We start from the raw sequence: 20,673 nt of genomic DNA on the forward strand, positions 1-20,673 counted from the left end.
ATGTACATTTATACATACCTAAAGATTTGCAAAGTCATCTTTCGCTTCAAAAACTCCAATCACATAACCCTTTATTTTCAAATAGCCTGTCGCTACCACTTGCAATTTATGCCTTTACTTTTATTTTCACTTCGCGAAACGCCGTTAAGACTCAGTTTGACTGCATTTACCGCTCGCTGCTTACACGGAAAGGCATAATTATTAATTTAACACTCAGATAAGATCGATATGCTGGTACATTTTACGGCAGCAGCCAAACGAAGGACCACCCATGAGCTGCAACACCCCTGGCCGCAGGACTTGCTCCAATTAGGTGCGCACACACAGACCCGGCGACTTTCAACGGGCTGATAAAGAATGCTTTGTTCAGCATATTTATGCCTCTGGAAAGAATGTAAAACTACAAATGGGCAAAATGCAAGTTATGAGCCAAGGGAGCCGAATTCCATCAACCGTCAGGCGCTGCTGCGTGTAAATGTAAGTACATAAATCGCTTGGCTTAAGAATCGGTAGCAAATGGTAAACGCAGAAACCGAGGTAGGTCGTTTGGTGATTAAGCAAAAAATTAATATGAATATGTAAACCCAGTGGAGGGACGATCATGGCTTTGCATGCATACTTTGAAGAGAATGGACTTTCCAATTAACTTCTTTGTGTTGGGGAACCACTAGGCCCAAATTATCGCTCTGTTCTAAGATTTCAGGAAAACTTGGACCAGGGTGAACCCTGCAACCTATAGTGATAATATTACGGCGTTATAAGAGCTTGCAGATCGGACTTAATCTCGGCTCATTCGTCCAGATTTACCTTTGTTTTCTGGATAACTTTTGAACGAAAACCCTTTCAGTATATCGCCACTGTAAGAGACAAATGATATTTGGACGATTGGAGTAAAGGAGAACAAATCTTATGTCGTATTTGCGGATGAATAGAGAGTCACAATTTTTAATACCATGGTCGAACAATCTCTCTGCTTTCATAAAACTTTCGACTTCGGATGTTTCCAGCTTTCAGCATAGAAGAATCCATAAGACAACGACACTTATGAACAAAGGGACCAGAAAATCGGAACTGCAATATTTACTATGAGGGCAGAAGTAAAGGAGAACGTATCTTGTGTCGGCTTTATGGATGGATAGAGAAACCGACTCCAATCCTTAATTCCATGGACTGAAAATCCAGTTTTCATGAATAAATTTCCGGTTACGGACTGATGTTTATCCATATCAACGGTTCTGAAGACGAGTTAATGCAGTAGAAGTTTCCAGCATAGGCGGATTCATTTGTTGCTGCCGCTGCCTCTGCTTCAGCTGCTGGTGCTGGCGCTGCTGTCGAAAAGAAGGAAGAAGCCAAAAAGGAGAATCGGAGTCCGAGTAAGACGAGTTTTGGTCTCTTCGACTAAACAGCTCAACTCCAAAGTTGAAAAGGAGGAGTTGGAGTCCGAGTCCGAGGAAGACAACAATATCGTTTTCGGTCTCTTCGACTGAACAGCTCAACATTAAAGTCGAAAGGCAGGAGATGGAGTCCATGGAAGACGAAGATATGGGTTTCGGTTTCTTCGACTGAAAACAACTCAACATTATACCGACCAGAATCATCGTCAACTAATAAATAAGACGAAAAGAAATTGAATTCATATCCCACATCGACTAGGATCATGATTTTGTCTGAAAGAAACTATCAATTCATAGTTGGGCTGAAAAGTAGCTCATCCAGCTAGTTTTTGAAAAGCTGAATGAAGAATAGAATTCCGGAAGATGCGAAGGAAGTTTTCTCAGAGTTGCAAAAAGGAAGTAGCATAGAATTTAGTATCCTGTGATCTTTCACAATGCCACACAGAAAAACGGAAATATGGAAAAGAAGGCGGAACGAAAACTGAATGTCTGAACAATCTCAATATCAGGTCGTCGGATCAAAACCTTTGATTTCAATTATACTCATATGAACTTATTCTATTAAAACAGCGGCCAATCTTTGGTTCTACCTTGTGTCATTTTGAGCACCTAACATATGTACACTCCATTGTTAAACTATGCAAAACCACAATTCCAAAAGACGGAACCGTGATACAGCCAGAATCCAACCGTCAAAACTTAAAATCACTTGACAGCACAGAAGCTCGGGCTCGTCGGGATTTTTATTTGAAATTTAAGAAAAATGTAAATAACATTGCTTGCATAAAAAGTTAAGTTAGGTTAGGTTAATCGGACAAGGCCAACAAGCTCCGCATATACCAGTTTGGTCCTTTGCAAGGATGGAGTTCAGATGCTAGGTCCAAGAGTAGTTGTCACCCTTTAAGATGCCTGCGCTTCGATACCTCCTCCAACGTACCATACTGTGGCGACCGCAGATGTTTACCGAGTAGTCTGCACAGTCGGGACAAGGGCACAAGAGATGATCCTTTGTTTACCTGGTGCTCTGCTCAAGACATTTCCGGCAGTCTTCTCGACCTGTTTGACCCAACCTGCGGCTGTGTCTTGCCAAGAGACCGTAAGAACTTAAATTGAAAACGCAAATATTCTTCTCTAACTAGTTAAGTAACTGGTACTTTTGAAATTGAACCAATTCACACCACTACTCTTCTCAACTATGCGAGTCTCACTTACATGTCCGATTGTAATGGAAAACTTTAATGTGTTAAGCGGTCAATAGTTAAGAATATAGCGCAGATACATTTTCGATTGAGCAATTTCGCTCACCGCAGACCAATAAACAAGCACCCAACCAATAAACCAACTAACCGAATAACCGATCAATTGACCCAGAGGCGTCGGGCAAACCTCACCGTCGCATTACATGTGCCATACGAACGCGCTCGATTCGGGCTTGCGGTGCGGATGAAGCGATTGTATGAATGATATCGCTCAATTATTTAATGTCTGCGAAAATGTGCGGCGGGCATTTTCAACGACTCGCAATATTCATGTTTCTAGGCGCAAACAGCGGGAGCAGCAATATAAGCGGCGGTGAGCGGAGTGATCATGACAAATGACGAATTTACATATAGACGAATAAATTTACGAGCAAAAGGGAGTGAAAACTGACTAACAAATGCGGGCAATCGAAGGTCTTGTTGTTGTACATGTCCTAGCGATATTGAATGCATTTCATTATGTTTTGTTTTATTGCTCGACTTGCGAAAGGCTCGCGGCTGGTCGCTCCTATTTCATGTTTTTACCTTAGCAGCTACTGCTCCTTTGTGCGCTACGTCGGTGGCAGCGCAAAGCGACGGACAGACAGACACGATGACTCGCCCAATGCCTGGTTAGCACCTTGGATAAGTCTCAAAATGTATGCGTATGTGTGTGAGGGTGAGTGCTTTTAAGCGTAGCTTATTGCTACTTATGTTGCATGCCACATTTTGTGGTAAGGCGAAGCCAAAATAAGCAATGCTTAAGACCGCTGGTGCCGTTGAAGTATATAATTTTGATTGGCAGTCGAAAAGCGATTCGTTACGAATACAAACACGAATTTTAATGTAATTTTTTTTAATGGCATGAAAATAAGGTTGCCAGATATTTACGAAAATGGGTTGAAAGCAGAAATATTAGATGTTTAGCCCAGCAACATGTTTTCTGGATTTTTATTAGCGCAAAAAACCGAAGCCCACACCGTCCACAGGATGTCTTCTTCTTCTTTGGCACTACAAGCATGGGCCTCTATACTTTTCAAGGTCATGTCTGTGGTACATCCCACGTTCAGAGAGACCCTTTCATTGTATGCGTTGCTGTTGTTGTAACGGTTATCTACTCCCCGTTAGGGTTCGGATAAGTTGTCATCGAGGGCATCCAACGGTAGGCCCAGGAAACGTGCTGATTCAACGGGGCCGGACCGTAGGTAAAGAGGTGTCAGGGTTAGCTGGGCACGCAAGGAGGTGGTTAGAGTCATGCGAGGACACGTTGCATGCTGGACATATTTTTGATACGTCTGGGTCGATTCTGGATAAGTAGAGTTCATTTTGCTAGAGTATCGAGAAGGCAGGTGGCAAGGGTCACTCTCGATTATCGCGGCAACTCGAACTCGTCATTTGCAATGAGTGATGGTTTGACTCAAAGTGAGATTGAGTCGGTGAAGGTGTTTATGACTCCTCTATGAATGGCGGTCAGGGCAAGTCTGAAGTTAGTTGCGTCCGAAGTCTGGTCGGCGTGTTGTCTTATGTCGTCGACTTAGTTGAGGAAGGACCTCTTGATGCTACCAGAAGGCGACTCAAGCAGGTAATTGTAGGAATGATTTCTATGAAAACACTCCAGTAGAAATGCTTGGAGAGGAATCCATAATGCACCTTAATTTGAAGCATAGGGGTCTCACTGCGCAGTTGTTCGAAAAGAGGCTTCAAGAGGCATTTCGTTATAATCCGGAGTGCAATGTTCTGACATGTCTAAAGCGTCTGCGTTTCACTGCATTCAGGCGACCATATTATTGAAAGGACTGGCCAGCCGATTGTCTTGTACTGACGGCTAGCGACTTGGTGATTTTGTTGCGGCTCTGCACTTTGGCAATAACCGCGGTCGTGTTCGAGTGAATGCTTTGAATTTAAGAAGCTTTTCGCTCCATGAAAAAGGCCGCTGGTTAACGATCCGTACAGCTCATACAGTTTCGTGGTTCCATCGCTGCCGGGTGTGGCTCTAAAAACCTTGCGGCGAACAGTTTCCTCGAATATTCCAAGTGCTTTCTCGTCATCGGCCGTGATCTGCTGCCATGATTTGCCTTTCAGTTTACTACCGAACCTAAAGTAGTACCTGTTGGCAAGAGCTATTCGACCTAGAGGCCAAGGCTTTGATTGTTAATGGTATTTATGTTGGTTCCAAGATATACAGAGTCCCTCTCTTTCTCAAATTCATAGCTGCCAACAGTGTCGTAGTTTCCAAGACGCGAATAATATCGGTATACGGAACGCAGGTACTTTGTCTTGCCCACGTTCAGCACAAGACTAACATTTTCGCTTTTTTCCGTGACCGTTGATAGTCGATTCGGCGCCGTTCACAGCAACTAGGACTGACGTATGGAACGAAATGGCAAATTTTTCGTGGAGGTCTTAAATTGTAAGCATACAAAATACAGCTTGTGCAAGAACAGAAGCCGCTGGACCTTCCCAAGTGCCACTACTTCACTCTATAGGCTCTGGAGAACTTTCTAGAAGATCCGACGTTTTCGAGCCAAATTCTGTTCAGTGATGAAGCCATTTCTGGCTCAATAGATATGTAAACAGGCAATATTTTCGCATTTGGGAAGAATAGCAACCTGAAAAGATTCAAAATCTTCATTTCACACAGAAAAAAGAACGGTTTGTGGCCGGTGGAATTCTTCAAAAATTGTGCCGGTGAAAGTAACCGTCAGTGGCGATCGTTATAGCGCCATGACAACCGTCTATTTGACATTCTGAAATTGAAGTTCGTGATCTCGGCGACATTTGGTTTCAACAAGACTATACGGACATTCCCACTTCGATTCAGGCCTTGGAGCAAAACATCACGCATGTCATTCGCCAGTTACCAGTCGAAATGCTCGAACGAGTCATCGAAAATTGGACTCAACGGATGGACCATCTGAGACGTAGCCGCGGCCAATATTTGAAAGAGATAATCTTCAAAAAATAAATTCCAGAGAATGTTCTTTCGAATGATAATAAACATTCCCCATTTAATTCGAAGTTTCTGTGCTTTTTCTTTAAAAAGGCAGGGAACCTCAAAATGGATCACCCTTTATAAATTACATATACAAATTATAAGCTTGTCGAATTGAGCTGACTTAGCCATTTTCGTCCATTTGTGTATACTCTACCAGAGTTTTGAGTTATCGATCTGAGATATCGATTTTAAATTTTTCATTCTACCCTTTTTTCACCAAGAAGCTGATCATTTGTCGGAGCCACCGATATCGGACAACTATAACATATAGCTGTAATACAAACTGATCGTTTAAAATTAAATCCTTGTTTAAAAACTTTTTTATTTGACAGGATATTTTCACGAAATTAGGCATGGGTTGTTGTACATGGCTGCAATGCAAACTCCGGAAAAATTGTTCAGATCGAGTCACTATAGCATATAGCTGTCATACAAACCGTGTGATCAAAATCAAGTTCTTCTATGGAAACTACTTTATTTGCGAAAAATAGTATAGCTGCGGTTATAGCTGAGGTTTTTCTAGTTTTTTTTTCTTACTCACTTTCGAAAAATCCAATTTTCAAAAATCACTCTGGCAACACCTCTAACGGCCTACACTTATTTAAACCTAACTGTAATAACAAAATAGCCAATGCTTTGTGAATTGGCATTTCAAAGAACAACCAACGACTCTAGCGACATGCCAGCTGGCAAAAACTGGCAGCTAGACTGACAGACAGACAGACAAATAAGCTAAACTTGGCACGCTTGGCGGCGGTATCGCCCCCAAAGGGAAAGATTATTACTTTATAAGCCATTTTATCTAATTTCGATTTATCTATTTGCATTTTTTGTTTTGCCGTTAATATTTCCTTATCTGTATGTGTGTGTGTTTGTTGGAGTTTAAAGCGTTTTTTGTTGTAGCTTTTGTTGCCCACTTTGTACTCTAAGCGCATTTAGAGCACGTGCCACACGAAGTAAATTGATTTCGCCAGTAGGTGGAAAAATAAAATTAACTCTCGCCTCGCTGTGGCCGACATAAGCGCGTGGTCAAGGCGCAAAACCAGAAGTAAATGCGAAACTTGCGAACAAAATTTTAAATTGATATATTTGTGAATATGTTTATCTATAACATTATTTGTATGTGTGAGTCTCGGCCTCCATATCGGCTGCTTAGCTACTGACTCGCCGTTCTGGAATTCGCTACTAGCGCGGGCGGAGTCGCTTACGCCGCGCCGCCTGTGACTTTCAGTGCGGAAATGTAACCGCTTTATCGCGGGCGCGATTCGTACAAAAAGCATTATTTCCAAAATTACATTCATTAAAATTGACTTGGTTCATTTGTTGATCGCATTTGTTGTTAAGCGTGTTCTTTCCATTGCCGTCATTACGGCTGTCCGTCAAAGCAGTCAGTCAAAAGTCGCGTTATGCCCCCGGGCTCGATTAGTAATATTATAACAGATTACTAGATTTCGTGGCTAAGTGTTCGGGTAGCAGTTAAGATTGGCTTAACCATTGTTTGCTTACTTTTTTTTGGGGAACCGAATCTTTTTAATAGTAAATTACAATATTTTCAATTTTGTTTTGCCTCAAAGTGTGGTCTATCCATTAAATTTTTATTTCATTTTAATATTCGCGTTTAGATTTATGCGAACCACAAAAAAAGTTGCTGGTCCACTTAAGATATGTTATGCTTTTCACCACAAATTACAGTTTTGTTTAGCGAGTGCACAAAAGAACACGTCAAAAGTAACTAAAATGTTATTAAGCAAGCTGTTTAGCTAATAATTAATGTCACAGCGCATTTAGTGTGATTGGGTTGTCACGTCACTTATATTTATACGTATATTAAAAAAACTCGCGAATTGCAAACGAAGGACTAGTTAATATTGGAACAGTCAACAACACTAATCATATGTACCATAAAAAAATCACCAACTTAATCGAAATTGATGGAAAGAGAAAAAATTTACTATTGGTGGATCGAAGAATTAAACTAGAAAAAATTACAATTTCGGACTGTACCTGAAACTATAATTCATTATTTGGACTCTGCATCATGGAAAATCAACTGTTGAAAAGTGGGTTTCCTAAGTTGGAACAAGGCGAAAAGTAGCACAATGGCCCCAAAGAGTTTGTGGCGAAAAACAACAAAAACGTCCTCAAAACAATTTTGAATGACCGTTAAGCGAAGTTGTTTGAGATAGGTATTCTCAAACATAACAACTTAAAAGTGTATATCATATCATTAATGGAAATGATTCGTGCAAAAGTGGGAGCCATCCAAAGGCACATTTTTATCATAAAACTACGACGAATTGAGGATCCGGAGCAGAGTGAGGAGATTATCAAGTATAATAAATGCGGCGTTTTTTTGCGTCGATAATGTGACAATTGATGAAAGCAAGCTCGCATTAATTCACATCCGAAAGTCCATTCGACAGTTATACGAGTGGATTTTCAGCCGATAAACCCAATCCACATTGCGTTCGTGTGTCTTTTTTCTCTTTCGGAAAACCGCAACAATTCGGCTAGCAAACGTTATAGTTTCGGGTAATTTTTGGGATGCGCATAGAATATTTTTTACACCCAAAACTATTTTGAAAAGGGGTAAGCACGTTTAAAGGACGGAAAAGTGCTCGAAAAACACGGAGTATTTGAAGAAAAAGAAAATGCTTGTCTTACCAAGACAAAGTTATTGAAAACGCTGGTAAAAATCCATGACCTTGGGCATCGAATTGCTTCTCACATCCACCATTATTATCCCAGCGACTCTTTTCTGTGCTCAGCAGTACTCAAAGGGAATGCTAGCTGGGGAATCAAAATTTTTGTCGAATGAAAGAGGTGATCCGCCGAAACCTCAGACTTATTTTGAAGCAAAGTCCAAAATCTTTGACTTTGTTATGTAGGAACTACTTACTTGGTGGTAAATTTCTGTAACCAGTTTTTGAGCCCTTTTCGCATAAGTGAAGAGACGTAATGGCCAAAACCATTACAGCAGCTGCGATGGTGATCACGTTGAACCCTTAAAAAAATTTTAGACGTCTTTGAAGGTTTTTTGCAATAGATTTTGTTGTTTTTTTTTTATTAAAAACTCCTCAAATAGCCGAAAATATTTTTCATACTTGTAAAAAACAATACTTTCATGGTCGGTTATTGACCCGGCGTTTCCACTTTTGAAAAATTGGAAGATGAATTCCACTGACTTGTTGCGCCTCTTTTCAGATCTACTTCTACTGAATCGGAATTCGTGATGGAATAAGAAACGGGCATGAAACCTGACACGGTATAACGCTTGTAGCCGCAATAACTCTTCAGATTTTCTTTAAATTTTTATGAAATCGAAATTTTAATACCAATTAACTTTATGGTTATTCGTCCGAGCTTTCGAATCTAAGAAAAGCTCTCTCATATCTCCTTCTGTCTTTCACCAAAACTGCTTCTAAATTGAAATTTAAGGCCTATAAAGCATCATCAGTTGGGCTCAATTTCCCTTTAACAAATATGCAAGAACTGTAAATATACAAGGGGCCTTTCCAAAGTAAACAGAACCACTAGTGGCGCATCTATATGGCGATTGGTGCGTTTAGAAGCTTGCTATCTCTAATCGATTGTCCAATGAGGAATGACATTTCACGTTTTGGAAGTGAATTTATGTCGTTTTAAGTGTCAGCATATTTGGTGGTTATCGGTTGGCGTAAATGAGCTTCGAACCAAAAAAGGGGCAAAGATTAATTTTTGTTTTAAAATTGAGTAAAACTTTTACCTGGACGTTTTCAATTGATGAAAACAAGTCTTTATGGCGATGATTGACTATAGCCAGTAGCAAGAGTGCAACGAGTGGCTTTCAAAGTTTCCACGAAGTAGGTCATGGAGACATAAAATGACGATCAAAATGTGAGACCAATCCAAATCCGTGATCACCCGTAAATTTCCCATCGAGGGGACTGTGCGTGTAAATTCATCAAAAATCAGCCGAATTCATCATTGAAATTCATGGAAATGGAATTGAACATCTCCAAACATCGTCGATTTTAATCGCATTTTGACCGAACATTTGGGCTTACGAAAGGTGTGTGCACGGTTTGTTCCACAAAAATTGACTGACGACCAAAAATTGCTCAGAATCCAACATTCGAAGGATATCATTAACCGATCATTTGACCAAAAATCACATTTCAACCATTAACCACTCCCCGTATTCAACTGATATGGCACCGTGCGTATTCTTCCTTTCTGAAAAATGCATTTGCCCATGAAAGGAAAGCGTTATGCATACCCCACCAAAACAACCCCCAGGAACACCCCCCCCCCGACGTAGAGGCCATTTAAAGGCTTGTATCCGGACAGAATGGCAAGCCATACCGGCCAACGAGCTAAAAACACGCGTTCGACAATGCTTTTCGGACCGTGCAAAAAGCTGTATTGAAGCAGAATAAGACTAGTTTTAATTTATTATTCTTTTGCCGCAAAAAACATTTGTTTCTGGTTTTTTTAATTACTGTTTTTACTTTGGAAAGTTCCTTGTACAGCCCTTTGAGTTGGACAGTCCCCTCCCGTCTACTTATTTACCTACAATTATTGAACTGAATTTTCAGAGATCTTTCATAAAAATATGACTTACTTGCTGTAACCTAACATCCATAATTTTTCCCAGTGGCGTAGCTTACAACTTCGGGCGCCCCGGGGGCCAATGATGTTCTGCTGCCTCCTTTATCTACATACCTACAAAGTTTCATGAGGTGGTTCGAAACAAAAAGTGTATTTTATTTCAAAAATATTCTTCGATATTAAGTATATAAATCGAGGAACTGGAAGCCACGCAAATTCCTGAAGTTCCAAAATTCTAACCAATACGGTTTTTTGAGGAAATTGATCAGGTAAATTGACAAGGACATTCTTATTAAAAGCCATAAAAAAAAACCATTTTCCACCCTATATCGTTTTACACTTTTGACACAATTTTGCAAAACAAATTTTTTATAAAAAAATTTTGTGTTGAAGTATTTTTCTGAATATTAAAAAACAGCGAAAAATTGGTTTTAGCCGCCCCCTAGTTCGTTGCGGCCGGGGGCAAGGCCCCCTTCGCCAACCAGTGGACGTGCGAACCTAGTCAGGAATGTGATGATTCCCAAGAGAAATTTAATACTGTCCTCGTTCCCCTACCACATCCATTTGCTTTCGCTTTTTTCTCCCGTGTGGAGACAGATGACATAACGGCGCGGGTATTAAAACTGCTTAGCAAGCCGTACACTCTTATGGAAGATTTGTATCTTCTCTCCAGCAATAAATTGAAAGAAGTCCACAGGAGAGAGAGTCTTCACCGATCTGGAAAACTTTCACTTGTTCTTGAAAGACTCGCAGAGGTTATTCCAGATTTCTACATCCGACATTTCTGCTTATACAGCTGCGAATTATCCAAAAAGGGATAAATGTGAAGATAAATTTTCCGAGAGCTAAAAATTATCATAAGATTGCCAAATTTGGTTAAAAGGAATGATAAGTAACGGGTGATTTTTTTGAGGTTAGGATTTTCTGCATTAGTATTTTGACAGATCACGTGGGATTTCAGACATGGTGTCAAAGAGAAAGATGATCAGTATGCTTTGACATTTCATCATGAAATAGATCTACTAACGTAAGCAAACGACTTGCCAAATCATTGAATTTTTATTACAAAATCAGTGTTCGCGTTTTGTTTTTTCTTTTTGAGGACAAAATTTTGGTTCAGCGATGAGGCTTCATTTTCTGGGTTGAATGGCTACGTTAAATAAGCAAAATTTGCCGCATTAGGGGTGAAGAGCAACCAGAAAGCCGTTCAAGAACCTGCCCATGATCCCGAAAAATGCACTGTTTGGTGTGGTTTCTACGCTGGTGGCATCCATTGCGAACGTATTTGTTCAAAGTATGCTTTGTTGTTGATCGTAATTCGTTATCGTGTTTGTGAATGGCGATCGATATCGTTCGATGCTAACAAAACTTTTGTTCCAAAAATGGACGAACTGAACCTTGGTTGACATGGGTTTCAACAAGATGGCGTTACATGCCACACAGCTCGCGGATTTCTATGGCCATTTTGAGGGAAAACTTCGGACAACAATTCATCTCTACGAAATGGACCCGTAAGTTGGCCACCGAAGATCATGGCGATGTAACGTTCCTTTAGACTATTTATTGTGGGGCTACGTCAAAGTCTAAAGTCTACAGGAAATAAGCCAGCAAAATATTCCAGCCTTTGGAAGACAAAACATTCCCCCGACAAGCAAATTCGGGCTCTCCGGCCGAAATGCTCGAAAACGTTGCCCAAAATTGGACTTTCCGAATGGACCACCCTAAGACGCAGCCGCGGTCAACATTTAAATGAAATTATCCTTCAAAAAGTACAATGTCATGAAACCAATCTAACGTTTTCAAATAAAGAAAACCGATGAGATTTTGCCAAATTTTATTTGCGTTTTTTTTTTAAAAAAAAGTTATCAAGCTCTTAAAAAATCACCCTTTATATTATCAACGTCTTGCTGCCCGCGGTTTGTTTTATAGAATTGATATATAGGACAGCACCGTAACATGTTTGGGGGATCAGTTCTACATCAGTTTTTACTATCGTTTACTCTAGGGTAAACCGGCTTATTTTTGCAAAACAAAACGAGAAATTCTGGCAGCACTGGATAACTAGAGTTATTCTTAAGATTTTTTAAGCCAACCATGCCCCCCCTTGATAGTTTCAACCTGAAATTTAACGATTTCCTTCAAAACAACTTTTTTTCCGTAAGGAGTTAAAACCTCCGCTACTAAATTACGTGTTTTAGGGATTATTGATCGTGTTAATATTTTTTTGTGTTGGTTTAAGAATGATTTGAATTTCATTTATTTCCTCGAGAATTCTTCTAAATGTAATTAAAAGAGGATTTTTGAGGGAAAAATTAAGTGTTTTATATAATTTATTTCTACAACATCGCTTAGATTGTTTTCAAAATATTTCATTCAATTTTTTATCTGTATGTTTCTCCTCACTTTACCGTTCTTCACCCGCCTCCACCTGACCATTTTCAACTCGATGAGGAAACAAATCAGAGCACAAAACATACCAAATGCCCAGACGACAAATATCAGCGAAAAATGTTCGACTTTGAGCGGTTGAAAAATAATGGAGACAGTGCGGAAGAACCGTATCTCATTGCTCAAAATGCCCTCCTCAGCGCTGTCGATGAACATTTTCTGAAAAATACCCGAATCGAAAACATTACCCAAATAACGATCAAACAGCTGCAAAAACGGCGAACCATGCGGCAAACTTATGAACAGCGGCACCTGCGTGAGCTCCTCGGCGATCAGCTTAAAACGCGGTATACGCAGAAATTTCTGCTGATACATGAAAAAGTTCACTTTATCCTCGATGTAGGTGAGTATGTACGAGGTGTTCAAATCGCGCAACAACTGATAGTCCTCCGATGGGCTCACCTCAAGCAAGCGATCGTAAATGATTTGCGGTATACCCGATAAGCGACTCATATAGGCGATGTCCTCCTTCGCCATTGGCAGTAAAAATTTAGTGCGCGCGATATCAGCGATGCTGTTGACCTGAGGCTCATAAAGCCGCGATATAAACATGCTAGCCATACTCGTCTGATACAAACTGGTCAAAAGAAAGCTACAAGCCAACAACAAAAGGACGCAGAACCTTTGCGCACACGTACAGCGACTATAGTAGTAACTCGGCAGGTAGAGTACCGAGCTGAGGCTACGCAAAAAAGCCAATCCAAAGTTCACTCGGCGACCGCGCAGCCAGGAGAGCAGCATTTGTGCCAGGATTGCATAGCAAAGTGCCAACATTATGAGCAACCAGAGTAGACTCGTCAGAGGCTTGAGAATGTACATATAGAGTGGCAGCGGTGCGGCGTAGGGCGCCATCATAAATGTGCGATAATTACAAATTACAGCGCTGTGCGAATAATTGGGGTACATGAAGAGCAGATCGGCCAATATATCGATTTCCTTACGCTCAAACGCCTTAATAATATTCGTTAAGTTCATTTGATAGGTGGGCATGCGTACCTCTTCAAATCTACCGTTATAATGTTGTGCGAATAACAGTATCAATCGATACAAATAACCAGCATTAGCGAGATTTCCTTTATCGTCGGTGTAGTGATAAACCCGCGGCGCATTATTGCTAATGCTCGAGCGTAGCGCATAACCTTGAAAATTTTTTAAATGCGTTTTGTCATAATATTCACTGAGTTTGCGCAAAGCGACCACTTTAATGCGTGGAAAGGGTTGATATGTGTAGAGCGTTTGATTGACCAAAGCCAGCACGTTGACGAAGCCATTACGCCAACAAAGTTGGAAAAGTGTGGTTATGGTCGAAATTTCCTCTGACTTGTCATACACGAACAGCACATTCGTGTAGTGCAGTTTCCACAATAGTTCGACCAAAAAATGTATCGTGCGATTCGTGTTATTTGCTCGTAGAAAAGCGATGGTTAATATATTTTCCGTTATGCGGCCCTTCAAGCTTAGCTGGGCCTTTTTTTCGTAGTTAACGATTAATTTCGGTGTCGCAGCGCAGCGCAGATAGAGTTCATCGGCGTAAGCTTCGTTAATGTTCAAAAAAATATTTAATTCCAGTTTTAAATTTGAGTTTAAGTTATTAATGAGGTCGGCAACTGTTGCAGCGCGCACAATTTTGCAGAGTTGCAGTGTTGTAAAAAGTAATAAAAATATTTTTTGAATTTTCATTTTGAAAAAAATTTGCTTTTTTTTAACTTTTATTAAATTTTATAAAATTTTTAAAATTTTTTTTTTCATTCCAAAAATTATTTATTTATATTTTTATTCAATTTTTCACGTATATTTTTCTTTTTTATTTAATTATTTTTTTTCGCAATTTAAATTTTTTTTTTAATTTTCAATAATTTTTTTTCAAAATTTCCAATATATTTTTTCCGAAAAAATTTGATAGCAAACTTCCACCGTTAGTCCAAAGCCTCAAGCTCTAACTGTTCGCCTTGGCGTCGCGCTTAATATTATTCAAGTAACGGCACTATCAAATAACCGTTTACTTGGTAAATGTCAATTGTAATTGAGTAATCAACGCCTTAAAACCGAATTTCATAAATCAGTGATTTATTGCGACATTTACGGTTATAATTGTGTCATTTAAGACTATCGACAATCTACCTACTTAAATTTCATATTATATAAGTGCTTATTTATTACCAAATTACAACCCTGCTTGCATTAATCATACATATGTCCATACAAACATACATATATACACATTCGTGAGTGACTAATTTATGCTTCTAAACGCACTCACATGATATTAGGCGTGGCCAAACTTAATCACAACCTTACTTAACTGTTAGTATGAACATTGACCACGTGATTAGTTTTCATTTGTCAATACAAAATCTTCCTCCTATTGTGTTTTCCCTTAACACTTTTTTTTCCAATTGTGAAAGATTTTATCAAAAGTTTCGAGCACTTGATACGCATTGTAGACGTTTCTGAAGACACAAAAGAAACCAAACAGAGTTCGTCGAGTTTTTAAGATTTTTTTGCCAGCATCGTTCGAGCACTTAGTTCCGTCAGACCTTTCCAAGCACTAAGTTTCTTCTTTTTGATGTTTATGACGGACTTATGGCTTATTTACGGAGAGGTTCGTTGAGTAGCAAGTATAGAAAAATGTGGCAGAGATCTAACAAAGTTGCTTAGATAGGATTTTTATTAAGTACCAAGGCTGAAATATGATTGTCATATAATATTGTAGTCGGTTTCGACTCATTTTGGGCAACTTATATTCCTAAATATACCTCTCGAAACTTTCATAGAGGCCAAATATAATATTAAAGAAAGAATAAAAAAGGCTTCGGTTGGCAAAAGTTGGGGACTATCATCAAAAGTGGTGTTTTAAAAAACCGTGGTCAAGTCAATAATATTCTATGGCGTATAAGGGAGGAATCGCCGTAGAATAGGCGGAGTGAACTTTTTCACGTATTAGATCGAAGTTTCGAGAAAAGGTTGGAGTGTTTTCTGTGAGTAGTTCTCGGTCAATCTTGACTTTAGGCTACCGGATCGATGTGTTGATTCTCAGGCGGCAGTGGTTGTTATTAACTGTCGTTAACTGTGGGCTGAAAGCTAGTCAAGGAGAGTCTGTCTTCACTAGAAATAGCACCAAAGCAGAGGAGGCACCTTTGCCTCGCTCACACCGATAGTACCGACTTGAATTTCCATTGGCATTTTACTGGACCAATGGACATCGCGTACACTTAACAGCCGCTAGTCGACGACCCGCTCCTGTGCGACTAAATAATCATTTTGGCCTAAAGTAGAACTCAGGATATCTTCTGAACAGACAGATCTTAGCAAAGTGGATCTTGCCGCTGTTGCAGGGGTTCTTACTATCTTAAAATTGTATTTATGCGGTAAACCTATTGACGGACGCATGTTGTTAAAGTTTTACGGAGGAGGGTGAGCTGGAAACATCCAAGTACTTTTTCTTCTTTTCCAGCCTTTGCAATACCAAAGTTGAAACATTTCAGCAATCTTACACCCGGGAGATCCTTGTGAGAATTGTCATCTTGATGATTGAAGAAAAGGCAAGTTCGTTATAAAATATCCCTTTTGTGACCCCTACATGACGAATTTGGATCCTTGGCACGAGTTTAGAGCTAAAGAGCTCATCGTCAACATCAAACAAAAGTTTTTTCCTATCACTCCTGAAGCATAAAGCCTCTACAAATTACGGCGTCTCGCATTGAAGGCTATGGTGTTTGCGGCGTCCTAAAGAAATACTTTCATTAACTTATTAGCGTAGCACCGACCTTCTCTCTATTAGTTTTGGTTGGTTCTTACGAGTTACAGTCAAGCAACAACCTTCTAATGACACCTGGAGTTTTCGTCAGCCTACTCAGTGCCATTTGGTACAGAATAGGTTCCTCCTTTGTTCGACTGCATACCACTTGATTTCTTACAGCTTTCAGTCTGCATATTCTGCATATGATATGAAGAGACTTGTTGATGAATACCTGGATTCTGTGAATGATGGAGTTCGAGACCAGCCAACAGCGTTGACTTCACGCGTGCTGTGAATATTTTGATCTTTGTCATTCTGGAGCTTTACCAGCTTGCCCACTCCGAATATTTCCTTTCAAACGCCTTTCTTGACTTGCTCGTCCTATAATTGACATCCACTTCTACTCCACCGTCGTTTGGTATAGTACTCCCTAGATTATTGACGTAGTCGATTTCATGATTTCGAATTTAGTTGGCTTCTGCAGAATGGCCTTGGTTTTGCGCTATTTATCTCGCGTCGGACAGCTTGTAGATTTTTGAGCTTTATGTCGGAGAGTCTGTGCGGTAGTAAGCAAATGTCTTCTGCAAAGCACAAATCTTCGAGTTTTATGTTGGATTCTATACGAAGCCTTTTTTCCATGTGACGGTAAGCGTGGTCATGACATCGCCTATGACGATTAGCGAAGAGAAGAGGAAAGACAGGGCAGCCTTTCCATGCTTCAATGTTCTATAAAGGTATTAATGCCATCAAAATAGATTTTTATTGAAGTAATAGCCGTTTGATGCGAACCAAATTTCCTATGTTCAAGAAGTCTCACAAGATTTGGCAGGAAGACGTCATCACAAAAGAGCTTCTCTAGAAAAAACGTTAATAGGAAAGGCATGGGACTCGAGCAAGCATCGCGTAGTTATGTGACATCAAAGCAAACTCAACTAGTCAAACTCTCTAAGTTCTCAAATCGACGGTTTAACCCTTGGATGATCACTTCCTTGTGTTTTCATTGATCTATGCAAAGTTCCACTGAGTCCAAACAGGATCAGGCGAAAAATTTTTCACTTTCAGGAGGTTATTGGTTACGACTATTTACTACCAATTGCTCATCAACCAGTGCAGAGTTTTACTCAACGAATTCCTGCTATCTCTGAGAGCTTCACCACACTTGCTTTCAAAGTTACCCAACTTATTTATAATCTAAAGGATTTCGATGTCAATAAATGTTTCACACTCAGTATTAGGTTGGAATATGGAGCTTTATGAGCTATACTGCTGATCTTCATAGTTCTTTGAGATATCCCAGGAAAGTACTGCAGAAGAGTTTTTAAAAAGGGATAACTTCAGAATAATAAAAAAAATTGTAAAAAAATTTATAAAAAAGATAAATATTAGTGACTGCTCGTTGAACCGTTTGGAAGCACCAATAGCTCTTTGGATAGATCGATAAAGAACTCAACTTGTTCTCTGCTACATCAGAGATCTCCTCAACTGAGTTAATATTCGTGTTAGTGCTTCTGTCTAAATAGTTTTAAAGCAGCCTAAATTGATAGTGAAGATGAATTCACCTTATATACGTAGTCATGTGTCGAAAATCCCTTTAATGGTGACAAAGTGTAATAGTCAGAATCAAGAGATTAACCCGTAAAGCCTATGTGACTGACAATAGCAAGAGCCATATGGGCTTAAAATTACAGTTTATTAATTTAAAATAATCACAGATATATCCAACTACCCTCGCACGTCAAATAGAACCGGTAACACCTCATATTTCCCGAGGAGACCTCCTTTTAACGACACCAAACACATAAATAATTTATATGGAATTCTAATTAATTATCTCACTTACAAGTACCAACAATGCCAAGCCGAAGAATTGCACTATTTGAGGCATAATTTCACCGACCAACAGCCGAGCGAACGCTAAGTACACGCACACAAGCTCATATACACATGTGTGTGGCTGGTGTGTAACGGCAAGTGACGCAAATGAGTGCGAATGGGTAAAGAGCAAATGATGTGTGTGCAATTATAATGAATTATTGGTATTTTTGAAACGTTTATGAGGTTGGGGCCGTTTCAAAACTGAAATTTATGTGGTGTTGCTGTCGACATAAAGTACATTTTATTGCCATTTAAATATGATAAATAAGCAGCATTGTTGGCAGCCGATATGCAGGTCGAGGCACTCTATATATACTTGTATGTGTGTGTGTGCGTGCGTGTGAATGTGATTTTGACACTACATTGAAACAGCCGTTTGCAGATAATTTACGAGCTGCATATTCACACAGCCACATACATACTTACAAGCTTATAATGCAATCATTAGCCGCCTCCTTGGTTCACCAAATTCCAAGAGCCACCAACTGTAGCAAATCACTGAAAGCAAGTGTCGGCCGCAACAAGTACAAGACGTTGCCAAAAATATCAAAAATAAGAACAACCGTTAACTTCAATTGCACTGAAGCCATAATACCCTTCACAGGTGCACTTATTATGGCATGAAGGGATATAAAGCATGCTTGTTTTGTATTTTAGCGGTAAGCTTATATGGCCGCTATATGCTATAGTGATTCGATCTCAGCAATTTATTCAGATATTGTAGAGCCGCCTTGGAAAATAGTCGATGCCAAATTTCGTGAAGTTATTCTGTCAAATAAAAAAGTTTTCAATACAAGGATTTGATTTTTATCGATCAGTTTATATGGCACCTATATGCTATAGAGCTCCGATCCAAACAATTTGTCGGAAAGTGAAAGTACTGCCTTGAAGAGTAAGCAATGCAAAATTTTGTGAAGATATCTCGTCAAATAAAAAAGTTTTCCATACAAAAACTTGTTTTTGAACGGTCCGTTTGTATGGCAGCTATACGCTATAGAAGTCCGATCCAAACATTTTCTTCGCAGATTATAGTACTGTTTTGAAGAGTAAGCTATGTAAAATTTTGTAAAAATATCTCGCCAAATAAAAAAAATTTCCATACAAGGACTTGTTTTTGAACGGTCCGTTTGTATGGTAGCTACGTGCTATATAGCTGCGATCCAAATAATTTCTTCGGAGATGGTGATACAGCTCTGAAAAGTAACCCATACCAAATTTCGTGAAGATATCTCGTCAAATAAAAAGGTTTTCCAAATAAGAACTTGTTTTTATTGTTCAATTTGTATGACAGCTATATGCTAAAGTGGTCCGATATCGGAGATTCCGACAAATAAGCAGCTTCTTACAAAGCAAAGGGCGTATGCAAAATTTCAAATCGATAGCTCAACTATAAAGATGTTTAAATCGACTAAGCTCGTCACACTGATACTAGGTCTCCGGGGCTTCTGGGTATTACAAACTTCGTGGCAAACTGCATATACCCTGCTCAAGGTATATATATGTATATATGTATATTCAGCAATGCATTCGAAATATTTTAGTATTTCATTCTCATTTTTATTTGTTGCATTGCGGCACCAAAAGCAGCGGCAAATTGCATTTTTCCCTCATTGCAACATCAATGGCAGCGGCGGCTACTGCAAATGCGTAACATTCGGTTTTAATTGGTGAAAAATAGCCGGCATTTCATTGCCGTCACCAGGCTAACACTCTAGCCACATACCACCAATTGGTCATAAACACACACAAATACATATAAAAACATGAATATTTATCGCGTTATGTGCGTGTGACAGCGCATGCGCCAACGCTTTCAGTGGTGTATAAAAATTAAAAGCATTTACCGCTATCGTAGGCGATCAAGCGGTCAGACGTCGGGCGTTAAAGCGTAAATGTGGCGGCAGTAAACGCTTAAGTGCGACCTCGAAGGGTTTTAACTATTATTGTGTGCATGCAAATGTACGCAATTTCAACTTGCTAAATCAGGGTTGCCATGGAAATTGTTATTTCACATTTGTGCATTCAATTGTAGATACAATTCTTAATGTCATATTGCAAGATGAGGCTCTTATAGAACCAACTTACTTCAAGAAATGTTAAAAACTTAAAGTAGATTCATCTCTGATCCAACCTATCCTCCTGCTTTGAGAACCTGTAACTATTCCCTGTCGCCGTGGCTCAACATAACTAGACAGCGGATCTTTAACAGTTGCTTATCTCAACTTCTCTAAGCTTTAGTGTTAACGTTCTCGATACTATCTTATAATTTGACATTAAAGCTGAGATTCCTACAAGCAAACAGCATCTGCAAAATGGATCCAGTAAAACTTTCATTATTTTAGCATTAATTATTAGATTAGTTAGCATAGCCCATATGATCTGATTAGAAAATTC

At 39.5% G+C, this 20,673-nt stretch overlaps 1 protein-coding gene across 1 annotated transcript; it reads right to left on the reverse strand.

Annotated features, from left to right (window-relative positions):
- Nucleotides 1-1,203: 1,203 nt before the first annotated feature.
- LOC105230118 (uncharacterized) lies at nucleotides 1,204-16,718 on the reverse strand. Its single transcript, XM_049457789.1, has 3 exons — nucleotides 16,583-16,718; nucleotides 12,695-14,200; nucleotides 1,204-1,328 (listed from the first exon to the last, which is right to left on the reverse strand). The coding sequence occupies exons 1-3, from the start codon at nucleotides 16,716-16,718 to the stop codon at nucleotides 1,204-1,206; spliced, it is 1,767 nt and encodes a 588-aa protein (XP_049313746.1).
- Between the last annotated feature and the right edge of the window lie 3,955 nt (nucleotides 16,719-20,673).

This window comes from Bactrocera dorsalis, chromosome 5 (assembly GCF_023373825.1).
Source record: "Bactrocera dorsalis isolate Fly_Bdor chromosome 5, ASM2337382v1, whole genome shotgun sequence".
In the NCBI taxonomy this organism is placed as follows: Eukaryota; Metazoa; Arthropoda; class Insecta; order Diptera; family Tephritidae; genus Bactrocera; species Bactrocera dorsalis.